We start from the raw sequence: 15576 nt of genomic DNA on the forward strand, positions 1-15576 counted from the left end.
AAGGTGTGAGTTAAGCACATATAGGCCTACTTGTGCTAACATTAATGTAGCTAATGCTGGTAACACTAAGCAGAGGTGAAGATGTGATGGCACGGGCTTCAGAACAAACACACACCCACAGTACATAGCCAGGGTGATTTGAGCGCTTGTATTCTGTTTGACAGCAACATGCTGCTATCCGTGCCACTGTGCCTTACCTGACATCATTACCAATAAACGTAGCGTAGGTATGCCTAATCTTATTGGGATTGGACCATCATTTTTCTTTGTAAAAACACATCAAAGTTCTGTAAAGACCTTTCTCCTTTAATAAGGCCAAATGAGTCTTCTGATTTTGAATGTTCAATTTAAGAAACAAAGGTCTAATATTTTTATAGGAGAAACTCATGATTACAAACATCCAACTTGACATGTCTTAAAGGGCTGTGACTGTCAGAAAGTGCAGATTGCAAATTGCTTCAGTGCTGTTACTCCTAAAAAAAAAAAAAAAAGATCACACCAAAGTAGCAGTTTTCAACCTTATTAGATTCAAGGGACCCCCTCCAAAACTTTTGTGAACTGAGTAGCACCCAATTAAAAAAAAAAAATGCATTTATTGTAGTGCTCACCTGGTTGAAATGGAGAAGCCAGGAAGGAGGAGGAACAGAGAGCGTCTACACCAGACACTACGGCAATGTAGCATCAGTGGGCACAAACTGTGATGCTGCAGCTACATCACCATAGCGATGCGCTCCCTTGCTATAGTGCGTCGCTATGGTGAAGTAGCAGCTAAAAATAACCATGCGCCACTGGCACAGTGCACTAATACTGCGCTATGATTTAGTGATGGCACAGTAACAACGGTACCATTGGGGCATGTATAGACGCACCCAGTTAGTAGGAAATACAGTAAGTCAAGTGGAGGAGAGGCTGGAAGGGAAAAGCCTGAACTTATCTCCTCGCTGGAGCCTGTTTTTCTCACTTATCTCCTCTTTCCCAGCAGCACCCTTCAAAGGCTATTGCAGCACTGCAGAGTGCCACAGCACCTTGGTTGAGAATCACTGCTCCATAGCCACTCATCACTTGAAAATTTAGGCCCCAAACCAGCAGTTCCCAATGGCCTCAAACAGATGTATTTGCTACACATTTCTGAGAATCCGGCCAAGTGCATTTCAAACTGAACATCTAAAAATCCAGGCATGAGGAATCAGAAAAAAAATGTCCTAAAATGTTGATCTAGTTTCTATTTGCCAACAAAACATAGCAGAAAATATAAATGTGGAAGAAATATAAAATCTCTGCAGTGATGATAACCTGAATAGAAAATACTCCTGGGATATAAGGTGAAAGAAAGAGATTAGGAACCAGGTCCAAACTGACCTTGTATGTGCCTCTGTAGAGGCACCTGACACCAGGGGAATGATCCAGATCAACAGGACTGAGCTCCTAGGATGCCTTTGCAAGGAATGGACTGAGCTACTTGCTAGGAGGGAGGCGCCTACAACTAATCTACAGGAAATGCCTAAGAGCTGGGTTCCCCAGCCCTGCTACCAGGTTATTTCTGTGTTTTATCCAATAGCTAGCTAATGCAAAAGGCATAAGCAATCCTGCAGACTGGGACTGGGAGTTCCCCATTCTACCCACTAGGCTACAGATTCACACATCCACTTGCTTGTTCCTCTGTCTCCATGAATCTTGCGCTCTTGGCTGCTCAGTAGCCTGAACTCACCAGGAAGAGTGTGTGGTGATCCCTCCCAGCCTAGCACTTTCCTGGGAAGTACAGGTTTGAGTGCCCTCCGAGTGGTGACAACTTAGAACCTGGTCACTTGCTCCCTGGTCAGGTGCTCTAACCCACAAGCTACTGGGCCAAAGGAGGGCACCAGGCCCGCACCATGCCTTCTGTGACGAGCTACATGCATGCATGTTCTCAGTGCCCAGCAGTTTTTAGGGGGGCTCCATCTCAACCTAAAGAATCGAGGACTCCTTTGTACTTTCCTCCCAAACTAACTGGGATTGCAACAGAGTTTAGCAGGAGCTAGGTACTTAGGTAGCTAATCTGTATTGCTTCTGAGCATGTGCAGGAGGTGCTCAGGGAATATTTCAAGGCCAAAATGGAGATGCCTGGGTGGTTTTGCAGCTGCTGGAATGGGGTCAATCAAGGTCCTGGTTAGGTGCCTACAAGGACAATTGGGATCAGGGCTGAGATGATTTTCATTCAAACTTAGACTCCTAAATTACATGGATACTTTTGAAATTTGTATTCATAGATCCTCTATCTTCTGCTAAAAATTCTCTGTTTGTAATGCAAAACAACAGTGTAGCAAATAAAAACATTTTCTGCTTCTGATGATAAGCCCTGATGATTTATAATGCTGTCTAATTACTAACAGCTTGAGTTTCAGTATGTTTCAGGCAGACGTTTGTGTTTGCAGATAAATTCGCCCCCCTCCACACACACACACACACACACACACACACACACACACACACACACTATGGTGCTATGTACTGGAGTACAACTGATTTAAATGCACACATCATTAGATGGGCACGTACCCAGCTAAGTGTACACACAAGTCAGGAATTTGCATGCACCTACCTGGTACGGCGCGTGCAAAATAGGTCTATGTTTAGGTCAGGGTAACTATAATGCAGGCCTAGGGCAATCCTGCCAGGATTTATGTAAACACTTAAGTTTTATACATTGTGGCTCTAGTACAAGAAAAAATCCTTAGTTAGAAACAAGATTTAAAATTCCCTGAATTGGGGTCTTAGGAGCAGACTTCATTGGGACCCGCTACAGCACATAAACTTAAGGATATATAAGTCTCTGTAGAATGTAGGCTTCTGCTTTACTAGCTTTTGGGGGATGTCAGGACCTCTGAAAATGAAGTCTTACTTGTAAGACCTTAAAATTAGACAAAGTCTAAATTGCTCCAGTCTGAATATTTTTAGCTTACTATTCCCCATATAATTTCAAGACAAGAATAAATCTTTAGCATAATTCTTATATTCATACAACTTCAAAAGCATGTGCAAACTCAGGATATCCTGCCAATCCATTACAAGCTCCGCCTAAAACATAATGGATTTTACACTCTATATACTACTGAAAGGTCACAAAGGTGTCAAACGCATAGCTTAGTTCAGGTTTAACTTACCTGCCAGAAGTCAGCAACAGTAGCAGGAAGAGGGCCCTGAGCAGCAATATATGCTGGGTTCCTGGGGTCATGGTCCATCTGGAGTGAGGAAGGAGAGCACAGATCAGATTTATTAAAAGCAAAACAAAAGCCCTAGACAGGTGAGGAAAATGATGTGTTTCTTGGTAACAGCCATGAATTGATATGTCTCCACATCCTCAGAGGCGGGCAAAACATTTTATTTCCATTCACTGGGTCAAAGAAGCTCCTTGCCACAACAGAGCGACGTTACCAAATCAATATAATCATGAATGATGATCAATGTCCGATGTCCTAACTATGTAGTGAAAGATCATTTAAGAGAGGTGATTGACAAAGCATTTACTTGAATCCATGCTCTTGGTCTCATAGCAACCCAGAAGCCATTTAAAACATTTTTCTACACTGTGTTAAAAGAATGCTGGGCTTATCTAAATATCTACTCCATTTCCACCATGCTAGTCAAGGGCACATGTAACTAAGACAAGCAAAAATGGAGAACAAATTCAGTTACTGGCTTTTGTTGGTTAGTTGATTTGTTTAAATGCATGTGTTTAGCCTCAATAGAGGAAGTTCTGCTTAAAGACCTTAATTATAACATTTAATTCAAGGACTGACTGAGCAGAAAAAAAAAGAGTCTAAGAAACAAAGCCATCAAGAGTAAATAGGATTAGTGTTACAATGAATGTTTTCAAACTGATGGGTGGTTTTCTTGGTCCTAAGTCTTAGGACTCATTCTCCTTCGAAATAGAAGATTTGCTGATGTGATTTTTTAAAAAGCTAATCCTTAATAGGGCAAGACAAAATTTTGAACATAAAGGGAAAGGGTGTGTGTGTGTGTGCGCGCGCGCGCGCATGTGTGAGAAACTTGAAATGTAGTCGGTAAGAGTTAACTTGTATACGTGTAACTCAAAGACTTGGCTTCATCCTAGAATATGCTTCTGTAATGTACGTGAAGTTAAATTCTAAAATAGGAATGAATGCAAGTCATATTTGTGTTAATAGGCATCTACTGAATTTATTCATAGCCTATCAAAATTTTCAGTGATGGTTGATGTCAGCATAAAAGAATGCACCTCATAATTATGCGCACTATAAAAAAGGAAGGAGCATAAAAGAACAGATGTAAGTTATTCTAATAAAACAACATGATGGTTGTTGCAAAAAAGTAGAAAAAACTTTTTTATCTTTTAATTTCTCATATATTATTAAAACTGGACCTACTATTAAAATTCACCATGAAAACCCAAAGCAGGCAGAATTATGTCATTGAATTTCTTTTGCATAAAAGCCTTCTTTTTAAATATCATATACTATTATGAGACATCTTGGACAAAATGAAAGGCATTATAATTCCGCATTATATATTCTTGTTTAAGCAACCGATTTGCTGAAAGGTTGGTCTTTTCAGCTAACCATTCATGGTAAGCAACTGGTCAAAACAAAATTATAGCCTTACATCTTCTGCCATTTGCCAAAAGCACCTTTGGAGGTAAAAAAAGTTAGTTCTGCAGGTATTTTTAAACCAGAAAAAATTAACTGCTTTCAAAAACAGAAACAGAATTTAGTGACCATATAAAAGGGCCAACATTTTCAAAAAAGAAAAATTTAGTCAGGTATTTGAAACAGGTCTCAATTCGGCAAAGAACGTGTTCAAGCAGAACTAGACACTTTTTAATAAGAGTTCAAATTTTTCTCTTCTACTAAATTTAAGAAGACTATTTAAAAAAAAATCCTGCTAAAGTCAATGGGACAAATGTGGGCTTAAGTTAAGTGCCTTGCTGAACTGGCATTTTATTGGTTTCCAAAAGCCATACAAAACTAGAAAGTCTCTCTGTCCTCAGAAGAACCTGTTGTATACTTAAACTTCTGAAAACCATACTGTTTAGTTATATAAGTAGCTGTGGATTTATGAATTTGAAAATTTAGCCCGAAAAGGTAAAAAGATCATTAGTTGTTTGGGATTTTTTTTAAAACCAACCACCTGTGTGTACACACCAGAAACCAGAGACACAAGGAATAAATAAGGTACTGTCATAGAAGAAATACTTCTAAGCACTCCATCTTTCTGATAAATCAGAAATAGGCCATTCTTGGCAGTCACTAAGGTGCTGTTTGAAACGTGGAAAACATAATAATAAGCAGAGTGGTAAAATATGTCATCAGCTTAACAATAACTCAAAAGACAATTACAATCATTAGATTCCAAGCACATTCTGTTGTACAGAAAACAATTATGAGCAGAAACAGCATTTGCTCAGAGCAAATAGAAGATGGCAGAAAGCCCCATTAAATGATTTTTCACTTAACAAAAAAAGAGCAAAGACTAAACTTACTGAACACGATGCCTGCTTTTAGTCTCAGCTTTAAAAGCTACACAATTTGGGACAACTTTGAAAAGTTATGACTTTGATCAAATTGGATTTGATGTAATCTGAAGTAATTGTAATGGATCAGTCTCTTTATGTATTAATATATTTGTAAAAGGATCATGAAGGTTACCCACAGCACTGAATGGGGCCTATTTTATTGTAGTTAATAAACATTTAAGTACAAATATAAAATCAGAAATGGATTTTAAACCTGACTGATCACTGAGCAAATCAAAACATTTTGTAACCTTTCATGGACCTCTTCTCTCCAGGATTTGTTAACTCCTCTCCTCACCAAAATGAGACAAAGAAATAAGGGATGTGGAACAGTTTTGAGAACCGCAGACCCCAAACTATCAGTTTATGAAAACAAAAATCAACAGGTCTGGTTTGCTAAAAGCTTGTACAAGAACAATCTTCAGAAATCATGCTACATATATATTATTGTTCAGTAAGAACAAGATTTCTCTCTGCTCTTGCCAAAGGTCAGAGTTCATGTTCTTTACAGCAGTAAATGGATCAGCCATTTTTAGAAGAAAAAGTGGTGCAATTATTACAAGTGTTCCACTATAATGGAATTCTCATTTTCCATCGCAGTGCAGCTATGGCAAGGGTGTGTGATAATGTGCCAATCTGTTTTAACACGATGGGAGAAAAAGGATCAAGGATCACCACAAACCAAGGTGCAATTAATAGTGGTAATCTAGGTATCTATCACTACCAGAAGCAAAAAAGGAAAAGGTGGAACAAAAAAGAAGCCACAGGAAACATCTGCCCCATTCAACCTTATTGTTAGGAAAGGAGTCCTGCAGGAGACTGAATCAAATAAGCCATAAATGCAAGGCAAGTTAGTACCATGTGTTGTGTTCTTCTAGGGCATGCCCTTAATGAAAGAGGATTGACAACGTCCCAAATTGGAGAACAACACAAATACATATGATTATGATTAATAGGGCTCAGACCTAAATAATTTGAATCTCAGTCTATAACACTAAATAATTGTGTTTTTATCTTTACTCTCCTAGAGAACTAAAACTACTGCTTTAATTGTACTTTACATTTTTCTTAATGCGGCACCATCTAGCTCCTTCCTTCGAGTCTCACTGAAGAAATCATTCTTTTGTTGGGTTTTCTTTAGATACTGACTGTGCTGCTGCATGACTTCATAGCTATCATTGATAAAATAGAGCAAAATCAATGCATTCCAGTTGTAAACAGCCAACTATATTGTATTTGGATTTAAGAGGGTCACTTACAGATTCCTGTTAACGATTACCCATACAATTCAAACTAAAAGGCAAAAACGTCATATTTTGTCATTGACCATTTTGAAACCCTTATGTAAATGGGATGCTGGCATATCTGGCTCCTACCCAAGATCATTACTATACAAAGAGATAGGGAGGGAGGTAATGAACTTGTACCATATTTATATCGATTTAAATCCTTCGATTCCAAATGAGTTGCTACTAATTTGCACCAGTGTGAGATTCGGACCATGAACACCGTATGCAAGATTTGTAAATCAATGCTACAGTTTTGATCGTTACCATGCTACAGGAAGGTGTCCAGGGACTGACCAGTGCCTTAAGAATAAGTCTATAATGGGACAATTTAGAATGCAGTTCTCTAATCTGATCCAACACCAATACAGTCTACTTCTATATATTTATATACACACAGGGGGACTGTAAATAGCCTCAATTTATATGTTAAATGTGTTTTCTTTTACTGAAAGCATATCCAAATACACTTATACTTAGTCATCATTTTCATTTCTGTATTAAAATTATAAAAAGGTAGATTAGTTCCCATATATTCTTGAATTAAAATTTAAAACAATTTAAAATGCTTCTTTTAAAGCCCATAATGGAGTGAAAGAAGTAAATCTGGTTGTGAATGCCATTATGAATTTCAGAGTCTATTCTTAGTGATAACATTTGTATGCTGTGTTTGAGCAAACTGTCACGTTAATGACATTCCTCAGTCTGGTGTCTTCAATAATAAGCAAGCTGAGTTTTTAAATGTAGTTGATGGGTTTTTTTTTCTTTCAGACACCCTATGAGGAAAACCAGAATTCCCATTTACTTTCATGACCTCTGATTTAAAAGCAAAGATTGCACATTATTTACTACTGGATGATTTCCCTGAAATTTAATGAGGACTAAGTACAAATATGACAGATGTAATTATCACAGTTTTATTCTGCACAGTCAGGGTCTCCTTGTGCTGTAATTGCAAGCTTTTCATTCAACTGCCGGTAGCAGTTATTATCATAGTACTTTATGTTATTTCAGAACAGAGGAAACAGACTTCTGCCTTACTTTTTACTCCATGGAATTTCAGAAAAATACTGTCTACCTGGTTTTACATAAGAATAAAATTGAAGGGATAAGGAATAAGCTTTGATTAGATCTCTCTGCTGACTTTCTGCACACACTTTCAACCATGTTGAGGCCACAAGTCTAACCTCAGTTTTCATAATGTATTAGAAGGGATGGAGGATCTTGAGGGGGGTAGCAGTTTTAAAAAGAAAGAAGCATATGGGCAGGTGGCCAGCTCATTGTCTAGTGCAAAGAATTTTTTTCAGCATGTATTGCTGCACTCATTTAGACTTAAATCAGGGTTGAGTGAGCCCCAGCAGGAGACTGGACCACTGACCCAGAAGCTGGACATACTTAAGTGCAAGTACACCATTGGAGGCCTCCTTTTCTGAAGCTTGAATATAATTACTTTACTTTACACTCCACCCCCATCAGACGGCTCATGTGCAGAGGGAAAAATCCTCTTCTAGTTCTTTTCAGATTGTTCTGATCTTGTGTTATTAATGCCCACCTAGCAGTATACTACAATGGTCAGTTCTAATTCAACCACTGCAAGGCACAAATGCACCAAAAAAGTTATTGTGTTGGCATGATAATTATTGAGGTTGCATAAGTTGAAAAGCAGCATTCTTTAAAAAAAGTCTGGTTTTGCAAGATGGAACAAAGGATGTTTCACTGGTATTTCAAATCTACTGTGCATTTGCAGCAAGAGGGGCCAAGTGCATAGCTGTTTAAAGCAAAAAGGAAATTCTCAACTAAAAGCAGTGGCAATAGACAGGGAAGTCTCTATGGAGCTTCAATGGATGTATTGCCCGAGTAGGAAAGTTAGGGGGACAGTCTCTGAATCAGAACTTCCTAGACCTCGAATACTGGGGGCTGCAAGTGAGAGAGGAACAGCAGAAAAGATGCTGGTCACCCTGTTCACTCTCCCTTTCAGTATCCACTCTCTGCTACTGCAGGACCCAGGATACCGGGCAAGCTGGACCTATGGTCTGATCCAGTAAATGGCAGTCCTTTGGTTCTTATAAGTAAGCACTAGAGAGAATCAGGCTTTATATAAGGGGCCAGTTCTAAGTGGGTCCTGATCTGGTTTAGGAGAAAGTGGGAAGAGAACTGGAGTCCTAGGATTTGCTGAAAAAACAGAATGGTTCATCCAGTCCAGAGCTGATGCCAAACTCACAACTATAAGGAGGCACAGGGATGAGAATGTGTTATTCAGCTTAACCTTACAAAGCTTGTGGTACCAAGCTTTCCAGTGTGTCCTTGCAAAGTAGTCAGTGCTATCGAGCAATCTGCCACTGCATGTACTACGTAGTCTGTTGTTTTTCCAGTTGATTCAAACGCAAGAAAATAAGCCAATGGACAATCATTTTCACCTTGAGAGTTTCTTTCCTTGGAATAAGACAAGTTTAGTTTTTTTCTAAAAAACAAATAACCCCCCCAAACATAAGCCATGTCCTTTCCTCCTTCTCACATAGGGCCCCTGCCCCAGGGGAGGGGAACTCTGAGCCTCTCTTTGCAGTTTGCACTAAACTGGACAATGGGCTCTATCCTGGAAGATGCTGGTTCCCTCTCATACAATATTTCCAGTAGCCTAAGGCCTATTCTAACTTATACTAACTGCCATCAACCCCAAAGGGCGCTTGGCTGCTGGGCATCGCTGAAGTGTACAGGTGCTCTGGTCATGCCCCTTTTCCCCAAACCACGGACTATGGATAACTACTACATCATCAGCAGATTACACTACATACGGAATTTCCTTAGTGGGCCAAATCCATTAGCATGATAACTTCTTTCATCACTGAGCACCACAAAGTAGCCAGAATGGGATGAATCTGGTCCTCAGAGTATATATTAGGCATAAAACCCTTATAAAGCTTACATGATAGCACCCTGAAGACCTTTACTGGAAGAGTTTGTATCATGAACTGATTATCTGGAGAGCGAGCTCAATAAACTTGTGAAAATTAAACCTTTAAAGGCACTGCCCAATGCACCAAATACAAAGCTCAGAATATAAGCCCTACACTATTCTTTTTAAAAAGGAAGTATTGTCAACAGAATTGGAAGGAAATAGCTTGTAACTGCAAATCTATCTGTTGCAATTTGTTAGTTGCATTGTCCACAAAATGATTTAATTGGGAGAGTGACACTGGAAGATGATCCAGGAACTGGTAATGGGATACACAGACTGCTACAGTGTCACCTAATTCTCAAGCCTAAATCCTTAATCAAAGCTGTTTCCTCTTGGTAATTGTTCAGTGGCTTAAGTAGCATGAATACAAACTACCAGCCCTAATGGCCCCTTTGTTGGAAGCCTCAGAAAGGTCAAGGACATGTTGCCTTCTTTTCCCTAAAGACAGTCCCTCCAGGTCTGGGATAGACACAGGGACAGGGCAATGCTGTGGGCCATGTTATGTTTGTTCTGTGGTTATAAAAGGGAAACATCTGATCTCTAAAATTATTGCTCTTATGCCTTTTACAGATAGAAAAAAAGAAAAAGAAAAATCAGTATTCAGTTTGTGAGAGGATTCAGAGGGGCAGATGGGGTACATTAGGGAATCAGTTCAAGATTTGCATTGACCTATGCTGACACTTGGAGGGGTGACTAAGAGATTCCATTCTATGAGTTCAGGATCATGACAGAGAGATGGGTAGAGATGCAGAAGTAAATCTCTAGGCACCAAGAAAGTAACAGATGAAGATGGGAAAGGAAATAACACTTCTCACTATAGTAACATAGCAGTTTGTGGAGTGGCATTGACTGGCTTTACATAAAGCAAAGCCCAGGTCTCTTTGGCTACAGCAATCATTCCAATAATATGGTAGCTTTTATGCTACAAAAAGTCAGAGAAAAAGTCAGAGACTGGCAAAAAGACAAGCTATCTTCTTCACACAATGGAAAAAATCTGCTGAATTAAAAGTACAATGTTCAGTACTACAGCTGACAAGCTAGTACTCCCAGGTACAAAAAACGACTTTATTACTCAAGTTTAAGAATGGTTATCTATTGACATTATTTTCCTTGGTATATAATCTTTAAAGACATTGTGTAAAAGTGAATGGAAATTCTCTACTTTCTCGCTCAAATGACAGCTGGAGACAGTGGTTGGGAAGTGGAACTAGTTATAGACAGTTTTGGTCATCACAGCAGTGACTTGCCTCAAGTTAACATATTACAATGACAGGGCAAGGAAAAAGGCTTGATTATTTGGATTATTTCACATTAGCTATTGTACTTACAATTGGACTAGCATTGATGTAGTCTGAGTTGTCGTGACTATTCTCAGCTTTCAAGAATATCCTGGAATGATCATCTGCAAAGGCAAAATGAAAAAAAAAAAATCGTTTCCTACCTGCTTCAAGTTAAACAAAAAACAAATTAACATTTACTGCAAAAGTACACGTAAAATATAAAATATTGGGGCGGGGTTAGGGAGCTTTTTGCTTTGACTTCTAACTTGGCATAACCTTGATATAGTCACAGGATTACGGTTTAATTCATGAAACCTTTCTTTGGAGAAGATTTCAGATGCTGAATATCAGAAAATATTCCTTCATGGTGAGATCTACCATAGTTCTTCATGGGTAGAGGGAGCAGCTTTACTGTTCAAGAAATAAGGTTAGACTAAGAAAGCTAGAGACAAGAACTGTAGAGGACACTCTTATATAGACTAGAGAACCTAATGGGCTTGTTTCCTTCTAATGCCTCCATAAGATGGCTGATAAGGACAGCAAGATATAGTTTAGGGCTGCAGGGTGAGATAATGATCTGTCCAGGTTAAGGGACTGAGCCTTGTGGTACTGCCCCAGAGCGGTGTGGGAGGAAGACCGACTCGGAGAACCACCTGGTCCCCCGCTGCTCCAAGGGGAGAGCAAACAGACGCTATGCAATATGCAGAGGCACGCGCATCCTCGTTGTAAGCTTGCGAGCTGTAGTGCAATAGCAGTGAAGACGTGGTAGCACAGGACTCTGTGTATGTACTTGGGCTGCTATTTCATGCTGAAGTCTGTGCTGCTATGACTTCACTCCTATTTTTACCAGCTAAATTATGGAAAGCGTGGGCAGGCCCGAGAATGCTGCAGTCCTCTCTTTGACTGTAGCACAGATATAAGAGAAGCCATGTCTAGTATATCAGTACATAGCACATGTTCTCAAAGATATGCAGAAGCTGCACAGCCCTGAGTAAAGCCATGTCCCTGCCTGTTCCCCACTACTTACCACCCATCTGCAGCAAGTAGGAAAGCAACAGCTTCGAGGAGACGTTCTGTACCACCCCGATGGTAAAACTAGAAGCCAGAGCAAGGCTGCATGGAAGTCCAGGTCACAAAATCCTTAGACGCAGGTGTAGCAGTGGATGTAGTCTTTCTGGACTTTAGGAAGGCCTTCAACACTGTCTCTCACCCCATTCTCATTAAAAAACTAGGGGACTGTAGCGTCAACACCTACACAGTCAAATGGGTCACTAGTTGGCTGAAGGGCCGCACCCAGAGAGTGGTGGTGGACGGGTCTTAATCGACCTGGAGGGATGTGAATATTGGGGTCCCCCAGGGCTCGGTCCTCGGACCTGCGCTGTTCAACATCTTCATCAGCGACTTGGACGAGGGGGTAAAAAGCACCCTGTCCAAATTCACAGATGACACTAAGATATGGGGGGATGCGGGCACGCTAGAAGGGAGGAATAGACTGCAATCGGACCTAGACAGGTTACAGGGGTGGGCAGATGAGAACAGGATGGATTTCAACACTGACAAGTGCAAGGTGCTGCACCTGGGGAGGAGGAACCAGCAGCACACCTACAGGCTGGGGAACTCCCTTCTCATCAGTGCAGAGGCAGAAAAGGATCTTGGAGTCATTATTGATGCCAAAATGAACATGGGCCGACAGTGTGGGGAAAAATCAGCCAACCGTACCTTGTCATGCATCCACAGATGCATCTCCAGCTGGCCCAAGGAAGTGATCTTCCCCCTCTATGCGGCACTGGTCAGGCCACAGTTGGAGTACTGCGTCCAGTTCTGGGTGCCGCAATTCAGGAGGGATGTGGACAGCATTGAGAGGGTCCAGAGGAGGCCACCTGCATAATCAGGGGTCAGCAGGGCAGGCCCTACAAGGAGAGGCTAAGGGACCTGAACCTGTTCAGCCTCCACAAGAGAAGACTGAGGGAGGATCTAGTGGCCGTTTACAAACTAGTCAGAGGGGACCAGCAGGCATTGGGAGAGTCCCTGTTCCCCCGAGCACTCCCAGGAATGACAAGAAATAACGGTCAAAAGCTGGCAGAGGGTAGATTTAGACTAGATATCAGGAGGCGCTACTTCACTGTCAGGGCAGCCAGGATCCGGAACCAACTTCCAAGAGAAGTGGTGCTGGCTCCTACCCTGGGGGTCTTTTAGGAGGAGGCTGGATGAACACCTCACCAGGGTTGTTTGACCCCAGTACTCTTTCCTGCCATGGCAGGGGGTTGGACTCGATGATTTGCTCAGGTCCTTTCCCTCCCTACCAGATGAAACTATGAAGTGGCTTGTGTCATTACAGAAGCAGCTCCACAATTTGGCCCTTAGCTAGCACTTGCAGTACTGTAGCACATTTGTATTAGCTAGCCATACTGCATAACATGTAACAGCACATCCAATATCATATGCAACACACAAGGAAGCAAGGAAGGACATTTGTTTTGCCTATTTTTATGGACTTGGGAGAACTGATGGGAGCTCGGTGTGCACAGGGGTAGATCCAAGGCGGGTACCAAGGGGTAGATCCCTCCCCCCACCTTTGATTTTTGTTTTACCCAAAGTTTATAAACAACTGTGCCTGGTAGGGCAGTGGCAGTAGCATTTCTAGTCAGGCAGTGCTTAGGGAGTTAGCTGACTTTATGATTCATGGTAATCTACCTGATCCCTTCTAAACTTTTCATTCCACAGGTGTCAAGGACTGTCTGTCCCTTTTAAGGGTCTTCATATTGCACCAGTCAAACTATCACTTGTTTTGCAATTCTACTGTCCATTACCTGCTCCTAGTAATGAAAGTCCTATTTCACAGCCCTGCAGATTGTTTTCAACTCATTCCGATGAAGTTATATTGGTTTATGCTTCAATCTTAAACTGAATAATACATCCTTAGGCCCCAAGCATATTAGTAAAGCTTCTAGCTTATTTTCAACTGAAGAAAAATGTGTTTTCTATGTGATGATGCACCTCACCGTCTGCACCCCACATTTCAAAATTCTAGATCCGACCATGGGTTTATATACGCCATACCCGTATCATCTAGATCAGACTTCTAATTCCTATAGAAATGCTTCCTGAACTGTCATTCACCACCATTCAATTGTATTAGCAGTATCACCCTGTCACTGTGAGCATCTGCTGAATTATGATTGGAGACCTAAAAGCCATTTAAGAGTGAGTGACTGAGGTATATTTGTCTCCTCCCATAACATTATTTTGCAGAAGCACAAACATACAACAGGAGAAGCATCAAGTAAAGAGAGAAAACACGTGGCCAAGTCATTCCAACTGTAGCTTCACTCCAGCACCATTATACCAGAAAAAGATTCATGATGCAAAACCCAAGCTGGAGTAGAGACCCGAGCAGGAGACCTAAAGCTTACTTAGTGGGGCCATTTTCAGAATAGATGACAAAGTGATGCTACTCAGAGTTCTACAATAAAGGAAGAAAGGAGACTAGGGGCTTTGGACCCCACCAGAAGATTTAACAGACATCTACAATTCATCAGTATATTTTAATGTGGGTGGCTATTGGGACTGGTGACATCTGAGATCATGGGAATAACCATAGTTTGTCAAAGAAAGCTTTACAGTAAGCAAGATTGCAAAGGGTGCATGAAGAAGAATGATAGATCTGCAATTTTAAGGCTACCGTAGATACATGGCTTAACATACTTGATATGGTCGGGACACAAACTCTGTCTAGAGCTAAACAGGCACTTAGGAGAAATCTCATCTATTGGAAGGCAGTTCTCCCAGAGCTAGCTAATCAGCAAAGAGAACGCGGTGCAGCATTTTTAAGTAATAGATGAAAGAGTGAGAGAGCAGACAGTGAGTCATTAAGGGTTTACTAAAGCAGATGTTAGTTTGCCTCTCATGTAAATAACTAAGTGTTGGTTTGGTAAGTCGGGAAACATTTGTTTTTTCTTTTTAGCTTTTAAAAAAATCTAATGCTTTATTCCAATACACCACTGTAGTGCTGCCTTATTACTAACATGTGGTGAGTTTACTGGAAGCTGAGAGGACTAATAGCATTGTGGAGGAGCTTGGTGGTCAATTCTCCCATTTCACATTTGCTCCCTAGAAAGAATCCTGGCAAGTTGAAAATGTATTTTTTGCACATCTGAAGGGCTTGTGCTGACTTCTGCTTTAAGGTGGCAGTAAATGTTGCATATTGGCAATTTGTAATTGCTTGTTGATACCCTAAAGCTTCCAGGAACTGGTACAGTCACTTTTCAAAAACAGGCTAAAAGTGATGGTGAAAAGCAATGACTGCAACATTCAGCATGCAAATATTTTTGTTGTGAACTATGTGCTGCTTAGGATTCATGTAAGGAAAAGGGGAAAAAAGAAGCAGCAGAGAGGAAAGAAAAAGACATGAAAGAGGGATGTCATCTGAGGTGTTTCCCCAAGACATAAGTTCATAGATTCATAGATGCTAGGGTCAGAAGGGACCTCAATAGATCATCAAGTCCAACCCCCTGCATAGGAAGGAAA

The 15576-nt window shown here is 40.8% G+C and overlaps 1 protein-coding gene across 1 annotated transcript in view; it reads right to left on the reverse strand.

Annotated features, from left to right (window-relative positions):
* PTPRN2 (protein tyrosine phosphatase, receptor type N2) overlaps positions 1 to 15576 on the reverse strand; it is a 636077-nt gene that overhangs the window by 53544 nt on the left and 566957 nt on the right. Inside the window, exons 14-15 of the mRNA XM_025197792.1 lie at positions 11098 to 11171; positions 3141 to 3218 (exon numbers count right to left, since the gene is read on the reverse strand). Coding sequence (XP_025053577.1) covers positions 3141 to 3218; positions 11098 to 11171 — 152 coding nt within the window. The remainder of the gene's footprint in view (positions 1 to 3140; positions 3219 to 11097; positions 11172 to 15576) is intronic.

The sequence above is a fragment of the Alligator sinensis genome, unplaced genomic scaffold (genome assembly GCF_000455745.1).
Source record: "Alligator sinensis unplaced genomic scaffold, ASM45574v1 scaffold601_1, whole genome shotgun sequence".
NCBI lineage: Eukaryota > Metazoa > Chordata > Crocodylia > Alligatoridae > Alligator > Alligator sinensis.